The 15,550-nt window shown below is 43.1% G+C and overlaps 1 protein-coding gene across 6 annotated transcripts in view; it reads right to left on the bottom strand.

Moving 5' to 3' along the window:
• Positions 1–15,550, bottom strand: part of LOC121856341 (b(0,+)-type amino acid transporter 1-like) — a 99,334-nt gene that overhangs the window by 19,387 nt on the left and 64,397 nt on the right. For 3 of the 6 annotated variants that reach the window (XM_042351830.1, XM_042351831.1, XM_042351833.1), the window contains 7 exons: positions 11,065–11,253; positions 9,611–9,712; positions 5,071–5,352; positions 3,548–3,773; positions 2,940–2,984; positions 1,522–1,645; positions 52–158 (listed from right to left, as the gene is read on the bottom strand). In XM_042351830.1, coding sequence (XP_042207764.1) covers positions 52–158; positions 1,522–1,645; positions 2,940–2,984; positions 3,548–3,773; positions 5,071–5,352; positions 9,611–9,712; positions 11,065–11,253 — 1,075 coding nt within the window. Of the gene's footprint in view, positions 1–51; positions 159–1,521; positions 1,646–2,939; positions 2,985–3,547; positions 3,774–5,070; positions 5,353–6,793; positions 7,037–9,610; positions 9,713–11,064; positions 11,254–15,550 lie in introns of all 6 variants that reach the window. The other 3 variants (XM_042351834.1, XM_042351832.1, XM_042351835.1) reach the window with 3 other exon arrangements.

The following is a 15,550-nucleotide window of genomic DNA, read 5'->3' as shown; positions in this document are numbered from 1 at the left end:
TAAAATAAAAGTGTCCTGCATATAAAGAACTGAATTGAACGAAAAACAAACCTCCCGGCTGTAAAACTGGAGCCATTAGCTGCCCCAAATGTCGACATAACAACAGCGAAGATCATGATGCCTTCACCTGCTCTCCCCATTAGTTGATTCCCAAATAACTAAATAAAAATAACAAAACCAACAGGTCAAATTATAAAGAAAATTCTAATTAAAATAAAAATACTCTCAACACACAAATATTAAGACACATACATTACTAATATTCACAAAGACATTTTCTCTATTCAAAAAAGATTATTTAATACCTACAAGGAAATGTGACCATGTATAAAGAATGTCAACTCAGCCATCAAGCAAAATGCCATAAAACAAATGAAGATGTGGATGTAGTATTAGTATGTGGGCTAAGTACTCTGATATTGGGTACTGTTTCCATAGCTGGTAATATAATGAGGCTAATATAATGTACAACTTAATTATGGGATGGGTGACATTTATCTATCTAACCTGACCTAATGTAACCAGTTATTCATTCATCTAATATAACCTTACCTAACCTACACTGTATGCCTGCACTGTCAAAGTACATTGTTTATATACCTACACTGTCTAAACTCTAGGTACCTTGTATACCTACAGTGTCTACACTTTAGGTACTAGACTTTGTTTGTATACCTACACTGTCTTGGTACACTGTTTTGTATACCTGCTGTGCTTGTGTATCTGATCACTTCTTGTATATGATATATGATTATTTTATATTGCCTAAGTATGATATAGAACTCCTGTCTAAACCCGGCACATGTTCCCGTTTATGTATGAAAGAAGAAGTAGGATGAGTGCATATGACATGACCTGTGTATGAAGGCAGACATGACCTGTTAAAGAAGACATGACTTGTATAAACAATGACTCCCCCATTGGTACAGGTAACAGCCAATGGGGTAATAAAGACATACAGAGAAACAAAAAATTCATAATAATTAAAAAAAAATCAAAATCGTACCCATCAATTATCTTATATCAACAATTAAATATTTCTATGGTAATAAAAACCTTTAATCTTACATCTATGTTAAATTCTACATGGAATTATAATACATAGAAGTACTTTTTCACCAACTAAATAAACATCTACAACTATATACAGTACCTGGGTATTTATAAATCACTTTTGGGGTTAATTTTCATTCAATTTATCTCAATTTTTGGGGGGGATGTTTTTATTCTTGTTTGATTTTTGGTAAAGATAAAGGTCTTGTTGACATGGATAATGACTTAAGGTAATGATTAAAGCCTCATTGATATGGATAATGACTCGCCATTATTCTATGTTAATGAAAAATTACTTTCTTAATTATATCTCAACTTGGGTTAGCATCACAATCCCAACCCAACCCAACCTAATGAAAGGTCAAGTTACCCCAGGACATACTGTAACTCCTCTCCTGGGTGTGGGGTAGTGGGGGGGGGAGTGTTCGTGGGAGATTTATCCTATCCCAAAGTGGGGTCAATACGTACCACTGCCACAGTCTCCGAGGCGAGGAGCTCCTCCTGACTCATAACAGCCAGGTAGGAGACGTTGACCAGCAGGTAGCATACAGTGACCAGGGGAAGTCCAATGATGATGGCCCGGGGAAGGTTCCTGTAGAGGGCCATATTGATATTGTATTAGTACCTGGTGTGTGTGTGTGTGTGTGTGTGTGTGTGTGTGTGTGTGTGTGTGGGTGGGTGGGTGGGTGGGTGGGTGTGTGTGCAATTCAATTTATCACCCATTATTCTATTTACTGTCACATTTACTCCCATTCATTTGAAACTCCTAACTTCCTCCACTCTATCTCACTTTACACTAACAATCATTTCTCACTGTCTTTGTTCTCTACATATTATCATTACTAGTCTAAGTATGTTCACATTTACTTTAAAATCTTTGAAAAACAAAACATGAAATTCACCTTCCCATAATGGCCACCTTGTTCGTATATAACAAAAGCTTATAACATATAATAACATCAGTGTTCCAGTTGAGGTTCCATCACATTACTTAATGGGTTCTGGTAGTCTCAGATATCTGCCTTATGTAGATAAAATCCTCAAGCTTCATAGTGCCATAATGATTGGATCTGTAGGCTTAACACCACAACACTGACTGCAAGTTTCACCCTTAAGTATTACTCCCACAAGCTACTGAGCAGCGTCAGATGTCTCAAGAAATAGACTCATCCACGTGATCCACAAAAAGGTTCAAATAATCAGACACCATTACCTGGCATCACAAGGTTTATTTTGGCAGATTAAATGTGGTACACAGATGTGTTGATGAAGTGACACCTATTCTAATTGTGGACACTGATGCATGGTGTGTGTGTGTGTGTGTGTGTGAAGAGGACTGTAAAGTATTTACCTTACAAGGTCCAACACTCAATCCAAGCCTAATGGAGTTTATTACCGTGTAAACTAACTTCCACACCCAGTAATAAGATGTATACACAGTACGGTGTCTGGTTGCCAAAATGGTGGAGTAACCCACTACCTGCTGAATGGTGGAACAACCCATGGGTGGACTAGCATCCTGCTAAGGTGGTGGAGTAACCCAGTAGTTGCTTAATACATAGACAGTAAACAAAACAAAAATAGTCTCTGAATTAAGGATGGAGGGAATAGAGTATTGATGTAGTAACCAGTCAACCTAACAAAAACATATGTTGTCCACCTGATCTGTAATTCTTAGAACTACATCATCACTACACAATTATTAACCCAACTTTCATTAATACTACTACAGTACTTAAAATTAAGACACAATCTAACTTAACCTAACCAAAAGAGTAAAAAATACCTTAATGATTGAAAAATAATCGATTCTTATTATCATTCCAGTAGAGTATTACTATCTCAAGGTGTTACTACTGGAGGAAAGATGTGATAGAGGGACTTACGTGTAGGGTTTCTTCAGCTCCTCTGTCACATAGTTGAGGTTGTTCCTGTGGGAAGAGGCTGTGTTAATACTGGACCCAGATTATGTATTCATACTGTGAAGACACATGTACAGTATTCTGAAGAAACAATAATGTATTGTAGACACATCTATGTACTGTATATTGCAAAAACACATGTATGTACAGTATTGTGAATAAGAGAGAGAGAGAGAGAGTTATTGCCTGTGTTTATGCTTACGAGCTTGAGTGTATTTCTACGAGACTGTGGGCATGTTTGCGTGTCATAGTACATTTTCTTGAATGTGTGTTTATGGGTACATGTGCTTGTGTATGTTTATGTGTGTATGTGAGCTTATGTTGGTGTGTGATCTTGATTATGACTATATTTGTGTGTGTTATTGACTGTGTTTGTTCAGAAATGTGTGTGTATGTACTTGCCTTTTCCTAAGCACCAACACCTCCTCTTAACCAGAAAGAATAATATATCTTTAATTTGAAATGTAGAAGACTAATTTACTAATATATAATACTCTATACTACATATATAAAGGCCTTAGTTACTGAAGCAGACAAATACATTACTAAACCAACATTCTTCCTTGACTCACCAGCCATCATAGGCCCAGAGTCCACTGTAAAAGGCTGTCGCTATGTCACCCAGGCTGGAGGTGGAGCCTTTGAACCCTGTAGCTAGGTACTGGGTGTTTCCCTGTGCCAGCTTCACCACTCCGCCAATCACGATGATCAGGATGGCCAACAGTTTAGCCGCCGTGAAGATGTTCTGTACCTTTGTGGCCAGATTCACCGAGTACGAGTTGATGAAGGTGATTAAGACTGCAAGAGTGAATGTGGGAGTTATTTATAGGGTTGATATGCCTAAGGGTAGTGTTGCTAAATTGGTTTGGTTGGTATGCATGATTAAATATTAATGAACTGGATAATGATTGGATAATGAACTGTGAACTGGTAAATGACTGGATGACGAGATGACAGTGAACTAATTGGGAAATGAACTAGGTGAGCTTATTAATGATTGAATAATGAACTGAAACCGAATAGTAATAATAATAGTGAGATTAATAATGATAATAATACTACTAATACCTATAACAATAATAATAATAATTTGAATTTAGTATTACTAAAATGACTTTCTTAAGTAAGTTATAACTACAGCAATTAACTTATAAACTAAACTTGTAATACTTAGGAAAAATTACTGAAAATAATACAAAATTGTAAATTCAGAACTACCAGTAATCATTTTTTTGGTAACATTAAGATACAGTCATTACTACAGTATAGCAAAAACAACCTTATGAAATCTTATTACTGTATTGTATTTGTCTGTCTCTATTAATTCCAATCATCATCAATTCTCTACTGTTCTCAACCTCTTCCTCTCTTCGTTATTCCTTATATACATATAACATTCTCAGTTTACACTGGTCTCTCCTCCACCCTTCAGATGCCACTGCTCTCCATCTACATAGGGTATCCTCACACACACCCCTACCCACAAATATATCCATCTACCCACCCACACACACCTACACAAACAACTATCCATACACCAACATCTACCCCACACACACACAGCTAACCTCATCCTTACCTACCAACACACACACACACTCTCTTTGCCTCCTGCCGTGGGTGGTGTAAACAGTGTGTTCATCACGTGCTGGTGGCCGGGGAGATGAGCCAGTGTATGCACATGACTTCCGTGTTGTATGATGAGCGTCACCTGTGCCAACACTCCTAAGTTATCCCTTAAGTGTTCGTGCCATCATGCTTGCTGGTCATCTCTCGCAGTTATTAAGTACAGTATATACATATTTACATAATTTATATATTCTGTACCACCGAGTAAAGGATTTTAGGTTATATATAATGGTATATCAGGATTTATACCGTGCAGTGATGCTGTTATGTGTGTCTAAACTTACCATTTTCTATAACTTGCTAACATTTTCATTTTCTATAACTTGCCAAACATTTTACCTGCACTGGTATTTCTCTTCAACATAACAATTAAAATTTGTCTCTTATCTCTTTCTGCATATTCTCACAAACTTTTATTTCTGTATTTATAAAAAAATGATGTAAGAATAAAGTAGTCATTGAGTACTTATGACAAAGACGGCGAAGAGTTTGACTGCCAGGTCTGGCGGGGCACAGTCGCTGCTGCCTGTGTTGAAGATCCTGACGAAGTACTCGGCACAGGTGAGGCAGATGATGGCAAGGCTAGAGGGCTTCAGCAAGAACATTGACACCCAAGCGTACAAGAACGCGGGTATGGGGCCCCACCACGTCCGTCTAGTCTTGCCCGGGGCGAAACCTTCAAGGAAATAGGAGTACTCTCCCCCCGAGGCATCGACGAGCGTTCCAAGCTCAGCGTAGGCTAGCGCCCCTGTGTGGGTGTGGCATGCAAGGTTACGTCACACACACTAACTTTAACTAAAGCAATAATAATAATAACAACCATAAAGGGTAAAAATTAAAGCATGCAGGGATAAAAATGGATCATTTATAGCATAGCTGAAAAAATAAATAAAGTAATCTAAACTTAGAACATCAACGACAAGGGGGGATTTAAGCATGCAGGGGTGACAGTTATCATACAGTGCTGTCAAGGAGAGAGAGAGAAAGAAGTGTTAAAACGACTCCATCTCTGTATTCCAAGACTCAGGTGGTCTGCGGGTCTAACATGAACCACCGAACCTGTGAGTCATTGAAACAGAGGACAGGTTCCATTAAAACACCTGAAAACATAAGCAAAGGTGTATAAATGAAAGTCGAGCAAGTAACATAACTAAAAATAGGAGCAAACATATACTGTATACTTATTTGACCTACAACAACATTATGCACATGTAGAGGAAAACTTGTACATTAATACAATACCTATACATTAAAATACAAACTATACATTTATATATGCAGACTATATAATACAACAATGCAGATAAAAAGCCCTAGAGTATAATGTCATCTTATCGAAGCGGTTAAGTCATTGTAATAAAAGGGTGGTCATCATACCTAGGGGTATATCACTGTAATCCAAGAGGATAAATTATCGTACTCAGAAGGCAATCATCACACTCAAGGGGTAAAAGTCATTGGGATTATCATAGTTATGAAGGGCCAATTCACGGTATACTACTCGGAGAAGTGTCATCATACTCAAGGGGTTATCATCATACTCAAGAGGTTAACATAAACACACTGTGGTCAAACATGCTGGAAAAAAAAATACAAAACATAAAACAAATTTATTAAAAATATCACTATTATGTGCAGAAAAAAACTAGCAAAGAAATATCTGTGAAGGTCAAGTTACAAGGGAAAGCACAGAGCAAACAACAAAGTAAACACAGAGAGAGGCAATGTGTGTGTGTTCATATCCTCGGAGAAAAGAAGGCGAAGTATTTAGTTCATTGCAGTGGTGTTCTTCTAGGCGAGTATCCCATTTGGTTTTCGTTGCCTCATGGTAACTTCGGCTCTACTTGACGGATTTGAGTGAAACTTGGTACAGTATATTTTTGTCTTTTGGGTAGGAATTCTAGTCACTTTTAAGCTATGGTGGGGTATGATGCCCAGTTTGTGGTGGGTATATTAGGCACGATACCATGGCGAACGATTTGTGAAGTTAATTCGTGTGTTGACGGAGGTGCAACGGTAGGCATCTTGAGCTACTGTCCATATACCATCAGTCACTCACTATCACACATCCTCACCATCAGTCACTATCATGCATCATTACCATCAGTCACTATCACACATCCTCACCATCAGTCACTATCACGCATCGTCACCATCAGTCACTATCAAACATCGTCACCACGGCTCACCAATAGTCAGAGCACCCAGCAGCTGAATGGCCATGAGGGGAGGTTCACAGTTGGTAGCGAAGGCCTCGACTAGGTACTTGGAGAAGGACAAACATATGATAGCCAACATTGCGGGTTTGAGAAGGATGATGGAGACCCAGGCGAAGAGGAAGGCTGGCAGGTGGCCGAACGCCGTCATGAAGTAGGTGTGCTCTGCCCCCGACGACGGTATCATGCAGCCCAGCTCCACGTAACACAGCGCCCCTGGTGTGTACGTCATCGTCGTACCAACGTATTGGAAGTCGTACAGCACGAATCACGTCGTCGTACGGTGAAGACCATATTGTCGTCCAGCGAGTAATAGTGATATTGCATGGCGGGAGGATAAGTCACAGTGCATTGGAAGGATAGGATGTATTGCAGTGGGGAACAAGTTATCGTTCAGGGAGCAACGCGACACATTTACAAAGGTGGTAAAGGGTTAGTGATAGGAATAAATTATTTACAAAGGTGTCATTTAGGAGTAAATTATCAGACGAAAAAGCAGGATTAATAGAGGAGGTGGTATTGGTGAAGGACGGCGTTGTGTTGACAGACCCCAGATGATGATGGTGGTGGTTGTTGTTGTTGTTGAAGTTGTCCAGGTCCAGAGGAAAGCAATAAAACAAGAAAAAAGATAGAAAATAAGAATCACCTGAATAAATTATCTTACATGTGAGTTAATTAAGACATTGTTACCTGTGTTTTCTGATTAAGTCTGATTCTACCTGTATACAAGACTCATTAATGGGACTGCTGTGAATAATATCCCTCATCAATCCTCTTAAGAAAATAGTTGGGTAAAATATACGTTAAGTAATAGTAGCATTAAATATGTCCATCTGATGTTACTGCTCTCTCTCTCTCTCTCTCTGTGGGAAGAAATATGATAATTTAAACTACATCAGAAAACACTGTAATCAGGGTTCCGGGTTTGGAGTTCGGGTTCATGGGTTCGGGTTCACGGGTTTTGGGGTTCCAATTTCGGGTTCGTGGGATTGGGGTTCAGATTTGGGGATTTGGATAGTGACATCACTAGGAGGCATTGGTTGGTAAATATAAGTTCCACCAATGTTCATACAAGTTACATTTTATTTTCTCAGGATTCTGGCTGAATTCTTTACCTTTTCTCTTAACAAGTACAGGGTAGGGTAAAAGATCTGGTAACTGTGTATAAAAAAAGATCGGTTGCCCTCCCCAATAGTTGTCGGGTATTTGCTTTTTTGTGAGAGGGGGGTGAGGGGGGTGAGGGGGGTGGAGGGGTGTAACCTCTAGCAGAATTATTGGAGGGGTGTTACATCCCCCCCCCTCCTCTTCATGACGTTACTGGTTAGGATTAGGGATTCGTGGGTTCAGGATCCGGTAGTGAGTTTGTGATTAGAAGAACTGTATATATTGTATAGACGGATGTAATGTCTAAGGAATATTTATATAAACATTCTAAGTCTTGTATATTAATATTTGCAATAACATATATTAACATTCTAACTGAAGTAATACATCTTAATACTGTATTTCAAGGTACATAAATTCACTAAATTCTACTCATAAATATAAACCAACATCCTAACTTATAAATGTTTAAATTCTAACTTCAAATATAACAGAAACATCCACACATTGATAAGTTTTCTCTAGTTTGTTTCAACATATAAATGCATTACAAAAATCAAATTCCTACCAAATTATTCTCAAAAATATTCTTAAGTCGATTATATTGAAGGGAAGGCAAATTATGTGAGAGGGCAGTACATAATTATAAACATTCGGCCATTGTTGACCTTCAATCTATGACACTACGACTCTAAATCATTTATGAAAGATGACAAGAGTTAAATTAATCCATAACTACCTGACAAAGAAATCAATTTAACCCTACAATATCAGGCCTAAACTAATATCTTTTAAAACAATACTTTAAATCGTTAGTTCATGTCATGTCATCTTTCATAAGTAGTTGTCTATGACTCATGTTACTTATAAGGAATGACATGGCAAAACATTCCCAATATTTCTAGTCCAAACCAGATTAACCACCGAGCAACCACAACATTCCCACATGTGACGTCAGTGTGTGTCGTCAAATCACTGCAATTCTGACAGTGACGTCAAGCGAGTACTTACCAACCACATCATTGCTATGTGTGCCATCGTCCAATCATATCATTCCCTACTGTGAAGTCAACACCAAAAAGTCATAAAAAAATATTGGAAAAGCCATATTATTTTAATTAACAATGCCACAAAAGTTATGCAGTAAACAATAATGAATTTGAACGTAAGTCAGCTAGTTTTTTAAAGTTATTTTTGCATACAAGGTTACTAAATATTTATGCAAATAACGAAAAAAAATCTAATCTGAATGGGGAGCGTCAACTAAACCAGTTAGTTATATTTCTACATATATTTAATTCCGTTTATACATAACTAAAGTTTAATTAAGTAGACAACCCCAAACTACCACCATACATAACGTTGCTCAGTTAACAACTATTTGCATCACATGACGTCAGCAACAACCATGACTGATAGCTGACGTCGTGTTAGTCTTGGCACGAGAGCTCCCTTACTGCCGGAAGTGACAACTTGACAACCTCGGGATGACAAATGACGATCAATCGGTGACGTCACACAGTACTGACAAATAGCGATCGCTGTGACGTCATTGAAGGGCGACTCATCAAGGTAAGATAGATCTCTAACTCATAAGAAGGAAGTTTCATATTTAACGGACTAATCCCTCACATAGTCCGTTAAATAGAATGTTTGAGAGTTTAAGAGAGACTCCAAGTGACTTACCGAGGAGCGATAGGATGCCACAGCTAGCCCAGACTATGAGACTCAGTGCTACGCTTCCAGTCCTCTCGAGTAATCCTTTTGGGCTCACGAAAATTCCTGAACCTGTGGAGGAAGATGTTGGTCAGGTGTGTGGGGGGTAATGAGGTCAAGTTATAGTCTCAGGTAACACTCAGGTGGTATTATAATAACACTCAGTAACACAAGTATCACTAATAGCACTCAAGTAACACTCAAGTATCAATCTGGTAACACTCAACTAACACTCAAGTATCAATCTAGTAACATTATCATTCTAGTAACACTCAAGTGCCACTATCAAGTAATGTACTACTCAAGTATCACTCAAGTGCCATCTAGCTTAAGACTATCAGTGGCACCAAGATAAGAATTCAACTTTGTCTGACCGGGAAGACAGTGCCAAACCTGATCAATATCCCGATGGAGTTATGAACAGTCAACCAAAAACTATCCATACAAAATTGGGTTGATAAAATATGACACAACGGACGAAGGATTTTGACAACCCTACCGAGACAACAGGAGTCACAGTGTTCATTATGGGGTTTATCGATCACCCGGAGTACAGATAGTTTTTTTGACTGACTGTACATAGGTTAGTGGTGTACAGGAGTTAGTTGTGGTGTACAGGAGTTTAGTGGTGGTGTACAGGAGTTAGTGGTGGTGTACAGGAGTTTAGTTGTGGTGTACAGGAGTTAGTTGTGGTGTACAGGAGTTTAGTGGTGGTGTACAGGAGTTAGTGGTGGTGTACAGGAAGTTAGTGGTGGTGTACAGGAGTTTAGTTGTGGTGTACAGGAGATAGTTGTGGTGTACAGGAGATAGTGGTGGTGTACAGGAGATATTGGTGGTGTACAGGAGTTTAGTTGTGGTGTACAGGAGATAGTGGTATTGTGTACTACTTCAAAATCTGTTACAAGAGGTATATCTATACAGTATTTGTATATCAATAAGCACAATACATCATTATATTTCACGTATACTTGTTCAGTGATGCCTAACTCATGAACGAATACCTCATATTGGAATAAATAAAATACACAAATAAATAAATAAATCGATTTTTTCAACAATTAACTTGATGTTTTTTTCAATTACTTCGTCGTTAAATCCATAAATAATAGTTATATAATTTGTCCATCGCTTCCGTGATATAACCCGTGGCGACTATCGATCTCGGTCACACTAACCAGAAGACAAATCAATGGTACTTATCAATTACTTCCAACCAATTAATCAGAATACAATAATTATTTACCAATCACAAGAAAATCAGTCCTCTCCACTCACAACCAATCAGAAGGCTACTTACCAATCACAAAAGAATCAGTACTCATCAATCACACTCCCAAACCAATCAGAAGAGCTACTTGTCATTCACATACTCAACCAATCAGAACTCACCATTCATACTTAAACCAATCAGAAGATCTACTTACCAATCATGGTCCCGACAATCAGAGCAACCCCACTGAGGAGCCCCACCCGCCTCTCGAGGTTAATAGCGTCATTCGTAGTTGGTCCGCCCCCCTCCACACTTGTACACTTGCCTTCAGCTTGGCTCTCTGACCTCGGGAGGCTCGACCCCCTGCCCCGCACACTCTGGCTGCTGCTGATCCCCTCATGTCCTGTAGGGGAAGAGAGAGAGGTAGTGTAGGTTAGCTTCTGCAGGTATAATAGTGATTTAGTTTGTTTATCTTCTCCTTCAGGTAAAGAGGGAGGGAGGGAGGGAGGGAGGGAGCACATGGGGTCAGGGAGGGAGAGAGGAACTTGGGGGGGGGGGAGGAGGTAGAGAAGCACTTGAGGTGAGGGAGAAGCACATTAGGTGAGGGAGAAACACATAACGTGAGGGAGAGGCACTTGAGGTGAGGGAAGGAGGAAGGCAGAAAATTTATTTTAATTCATATCCTCACCAAGACCAAAGGCGACAGGTGTTAACATCTCCAGGTAGGTACAGAGGTGAACACAGGCTGAGGCATTGGTTTAAAATCTTCAAGTACAAAATTAACAACACAACACAACACACCTTAAAACACTAACACAACACACCTTAAAACACTAACACAACACACCTTAAAACACTAACACAACACACCTTAAAACACTAACACAACACACCTTAAAACACTAACACAACACACCTAAAACACTAACACAACACACCTAAAACACTAACACAACACCCAAAACACAAACACAACACACCTAAACACAAACACAACACACCTTTAAAACACTAACAACACACCTAAACACTAAATACAACATACCTTAAAACATTAAAACACAACACACCTAAAACACAAACACAACACACCTTAAAACACTAACCCCCCAAAAACAACATCAGCAACACGACAACAATACCTAACAACCTCGCCATTACAACACGTAGATACAATACAAACCCCTCATTACTCATGTCGTCATTAGGGACATAAGGTCATGATGTAATTAAAAGATAATGATGGTGTACCTTATCTGGCTCCTATACGTGTACTGTACTGCCTCCATACAGCCCATAGTGGAGGTGTATGATGTAAGGAGAGGTGTATGATGTATGAGAGGTGTATGATGTATGAGAAGGTGTATAACTTGGAGGTGTATGATGTATGAGAAGGTGTATAACTTGGAGGTGTATGATGTATGAGAGGTGTATAACTTGCAGGTGTATGATGTATGAGAAGGTGTATTATGTCACGCTATAAATTGGCTCTTCCGGCAGGGTGATAATGGGGGAGGGAGGGGAGGCACAGGGGAGGGGAGGGAGAGAGGGACAGAGAGGGGAGGGGAGGGAGGGAGGCACAGGAAGGGAGGGAGGCACAGGGAGGGGGAAGGAAGGAGGGAGGGGAGGGAGGCACAGGGAGGGAGGGAGGGGGAGGGGAGGCACAGGGAGGGAGAGGGGAGGGAGGGAGGCACAGGAGGGGAGAGGAGGGAGGGAGGCACAGGGAGGAGAGGGAGGGAGGGAGGCACAGAGAGGGGAGGGGAGGGAGGGAGGCACAGGGAGGGGAGAGGAGGGGAGGGAGGAGGGGAGGGAGGAGAGGCACTGGGAGGAGGGGGAGGCACAGGGGAGGGGAGGGAGGCACAGGGGAAGGGAGGGAGGGAGGGACAGGAGGAGAGGGAGGGAGGACAGGGAGGGGAGGAGGGAGGCACGGGGGAGGAGGGAGGGAGGGAGGCACAGGGAGGGGAGGGAGGCACAGGAAGGGAGGGAGGGAGGCACAGGGAGGGGAGGGAGGACAGGGGGGGAGGGAGGGAGGCACAGGGAGGGGAGGGAGGGAGGCAGGGAGGGAGGGAGGGGAGGCACAGGGAGGGGAGGGAGGCACAGGGGAAGGGAGGGAGGCAAGGAGGAGAGGGGAGGGAGGCACAGGGAGGGGGGAGGGGAGGGAGGGAGGGAGGGAAGGGAGGAGGCACTGGGAGGGGAGGGAGGGAGGCACAGGGGAGGGGGGAGGGAGGGAGATGGGGAGGGGAGGGGAGGAGAGGGGAGGGAGGGGAGGAGGCACAGGGAAGGGAGGGAGGGAGGAGGGAAGGGAGGGAGGGAGGCACAGGGGAGGGGAGGGAGGCACTGGAGGGGAGGGAGGGAGAGACGGGGAAGGAGGGAGGAGGCACGGGGAGGGGAGGGAGGCACAGGGGAGGGAGGGAGGCACAGGGAAGGGAGGGGAGGGGAGGCAGGAGGAGGGGAGGGAGGACAGGGGAAGGGGAGGAGGGAGGCACAGGGAAGGGAGGGAGGAGAGACGGGGAGGGAGGGAGGCACAGGGGAGGGGGAGGGAGGCACTGGGGGAGGGAGGAGGAGGAGCAGAGGGAGGGAGGGAGGCACAGGGGGAGGAGGGAGGCACAGGAGGGGAGGGAGGAGCAGGGGAAGGGAGGAGGGAGGAGGCACAGGGGAGGGAGGGAGGGAGGCACAGGGGAGGGAGGGAGGGCTGGGGAAGGGAGGGAGGGGAGGCACAGGGGGAGGAGAGGAGGAGGCACAGGGGAGGGAGGGAGGCACAGGGAGGGAGGGAAGGAAGGAGGAGGAGGGAGGAGCACAGGGGAGGGAGGGAGGCACAGGGGAAGGGAGGGAGGGACTGGGGAGGAGAGGGAGGGAGGCACAGGGGAGGAGGGAGGAGGACTGGGGAGGAGAGGGAGGGAGAGGGCAGGGGGGAGGGAGGCACAGAGGAGGGAGGAGGCACAGAGGAGGGGGGAGGGAGGAGGCACAGGGAGGGAGGAGGGAGGCACGGGGAGGGAGGGAGGGAGGGAGGCACAGGGAGGGGGGAGGGAGGGAGGCACAGGGAGGGGGAGGGACGGGGAGGGGGAGGGACAGGGAGGGGAGGGAGGGACGGGGGAGGGAGGGAGGAAGGAGGAGGGAGGGAGGGAGGAGAGGGAGGAGGAGGAGGGAGGGAGGGGAGGAGGAGGGAGGGAGGGAGGGAGGGAGGAGGAAACATATAAACACCCCCACCAACTTACTCCTCGTGACGTCATCGCAGTGTTGCCAGCTAATTATGACGATGAATAATATTAATAACTTTTAATGTGAAGACGAGTCCCGGTGAATAATGAACCAAACCTCATTAGTAAGAAGTAATTAACCCACGGATATAATAATAGACGTTTAATGACCTGTAATTGCTTGTCGGCGGTAATTAGTGAGTCGTGGTCACATCAGCTCGATTTGTTTTCAGTTCGTGACGTAAAACTTGACATTTACACGAAAATAAAGTTATTGGGCCAGGAAGCTCAATAAAACACGACTAACCTAACTTAACCTAATCTAGCCCTAACGTAACTATACCTCTAATCCAACCTACCTTACACCTAACTTAACACAATCTAACCTAACTTTTCCCTAACCTAACTTAACCTAATCTAACTTAACCCTAACCTAACCTAACCTACTTCACCAATACAAACATTTGGGGAGAAGAGATGGGGGAGGGGGATTCCCATGCTTAGTTTGACCTAATTTCCAGTGTCCGGGTCAACAGAGACGTCAGATCGAATGAGGCTAAAGGTCAAGCCAGGTGAGGCGAGAGGTCAAGCCAGGTGAGGCGAGAGGTCAAGCCAGGTGAGGCGAGAGGTCAAGCCAGGTGAGGCGAGAGGTCAAGCCAGGTGAGGCGAGAGGTCAGCCAGGTGGGGCAGAGGTCAAGCCAGGTGAGGCAGAGGTCAAGCCAGGTGAGGCGAGAGGTCAAGCCAGGTAAGGCGAGATGTCAAGCCAGGTGAGGCAGAGGTCAAGCCAGGTGAGGCGAGAGGTCAAGCCAGGTGGGGGGCAGAGGTCTGGCCAGGAGGTGAGACAAGAGGTCAGGGGGCAGCTACATAAATTCACCCTTGACCTGACCTGACCTGGGAGAGAGATAATGAGACAGAGAGAGATAGAGACGTTGTGAGAGACATTCCTTATTCCCCTCTTTCTCCTACCCACTCTCCTCAAGGCGTAGACTCACACACACACACACACACACACACTCTTTCATTCTTTCCTGACTCCTCCCCCCTCTCTCTCTCTCCCTTGGACCATCAAAGAGTCTTGTTATGGTACAGTCTAGGTACATTTTCGCCGCCATCTTGGTGACGTGTTTTAAACCAGTCACTAATAGGCGTTAGGTGAAGGTTGGTTAGGTTAAGTGATAAAAAACAAACAAATAAACAACATAAGATATTTATAAACAAGTAAACAAATTGAGACAAACAAGAAATAGTGAGGAAAACAAGAGTGACATGAAATATTCCGGTAGTAATAAATTAAATTGTAATTCACGTCACGTTTCAGGGTGTGTGTGTGTGTGTGTGTGTGTATGAGAGAAAGATATATAGATAGCGAGACAGACAGACATAGATAAAGACAGATAAATAGATAACAGCATTAATAAGAATAATAACCTTACGTAGTGAATTATGAAACATTTGTGAAGGTGTATGAGCCAGCCGTGTGTTGTGGTGTCTCAGATGGCGGGA

The sequence above is a fragment of the Homarus americanus genome, unplaced genomic scaffold (genome assembly GCF_018991925.1).
Source record: "Homarus americanus isolate GMGI-L3 unplaced genomic scaffold, GMGI_Hamer_2.0 scaffold48220, whole genome shotgun sequence".
Classification (NCBI taxonomy): Eukaryota; Metazoa; Arthropoda; class Malacostraca; order Decapoda; family Nephropidae; genus Homarus; species Homarus americanus.
The sequence above is the reverse complement of the archived record's forward strand: the minus strand, read 5'-3'. Positions and strand labels throughout refer to the sequence as shown.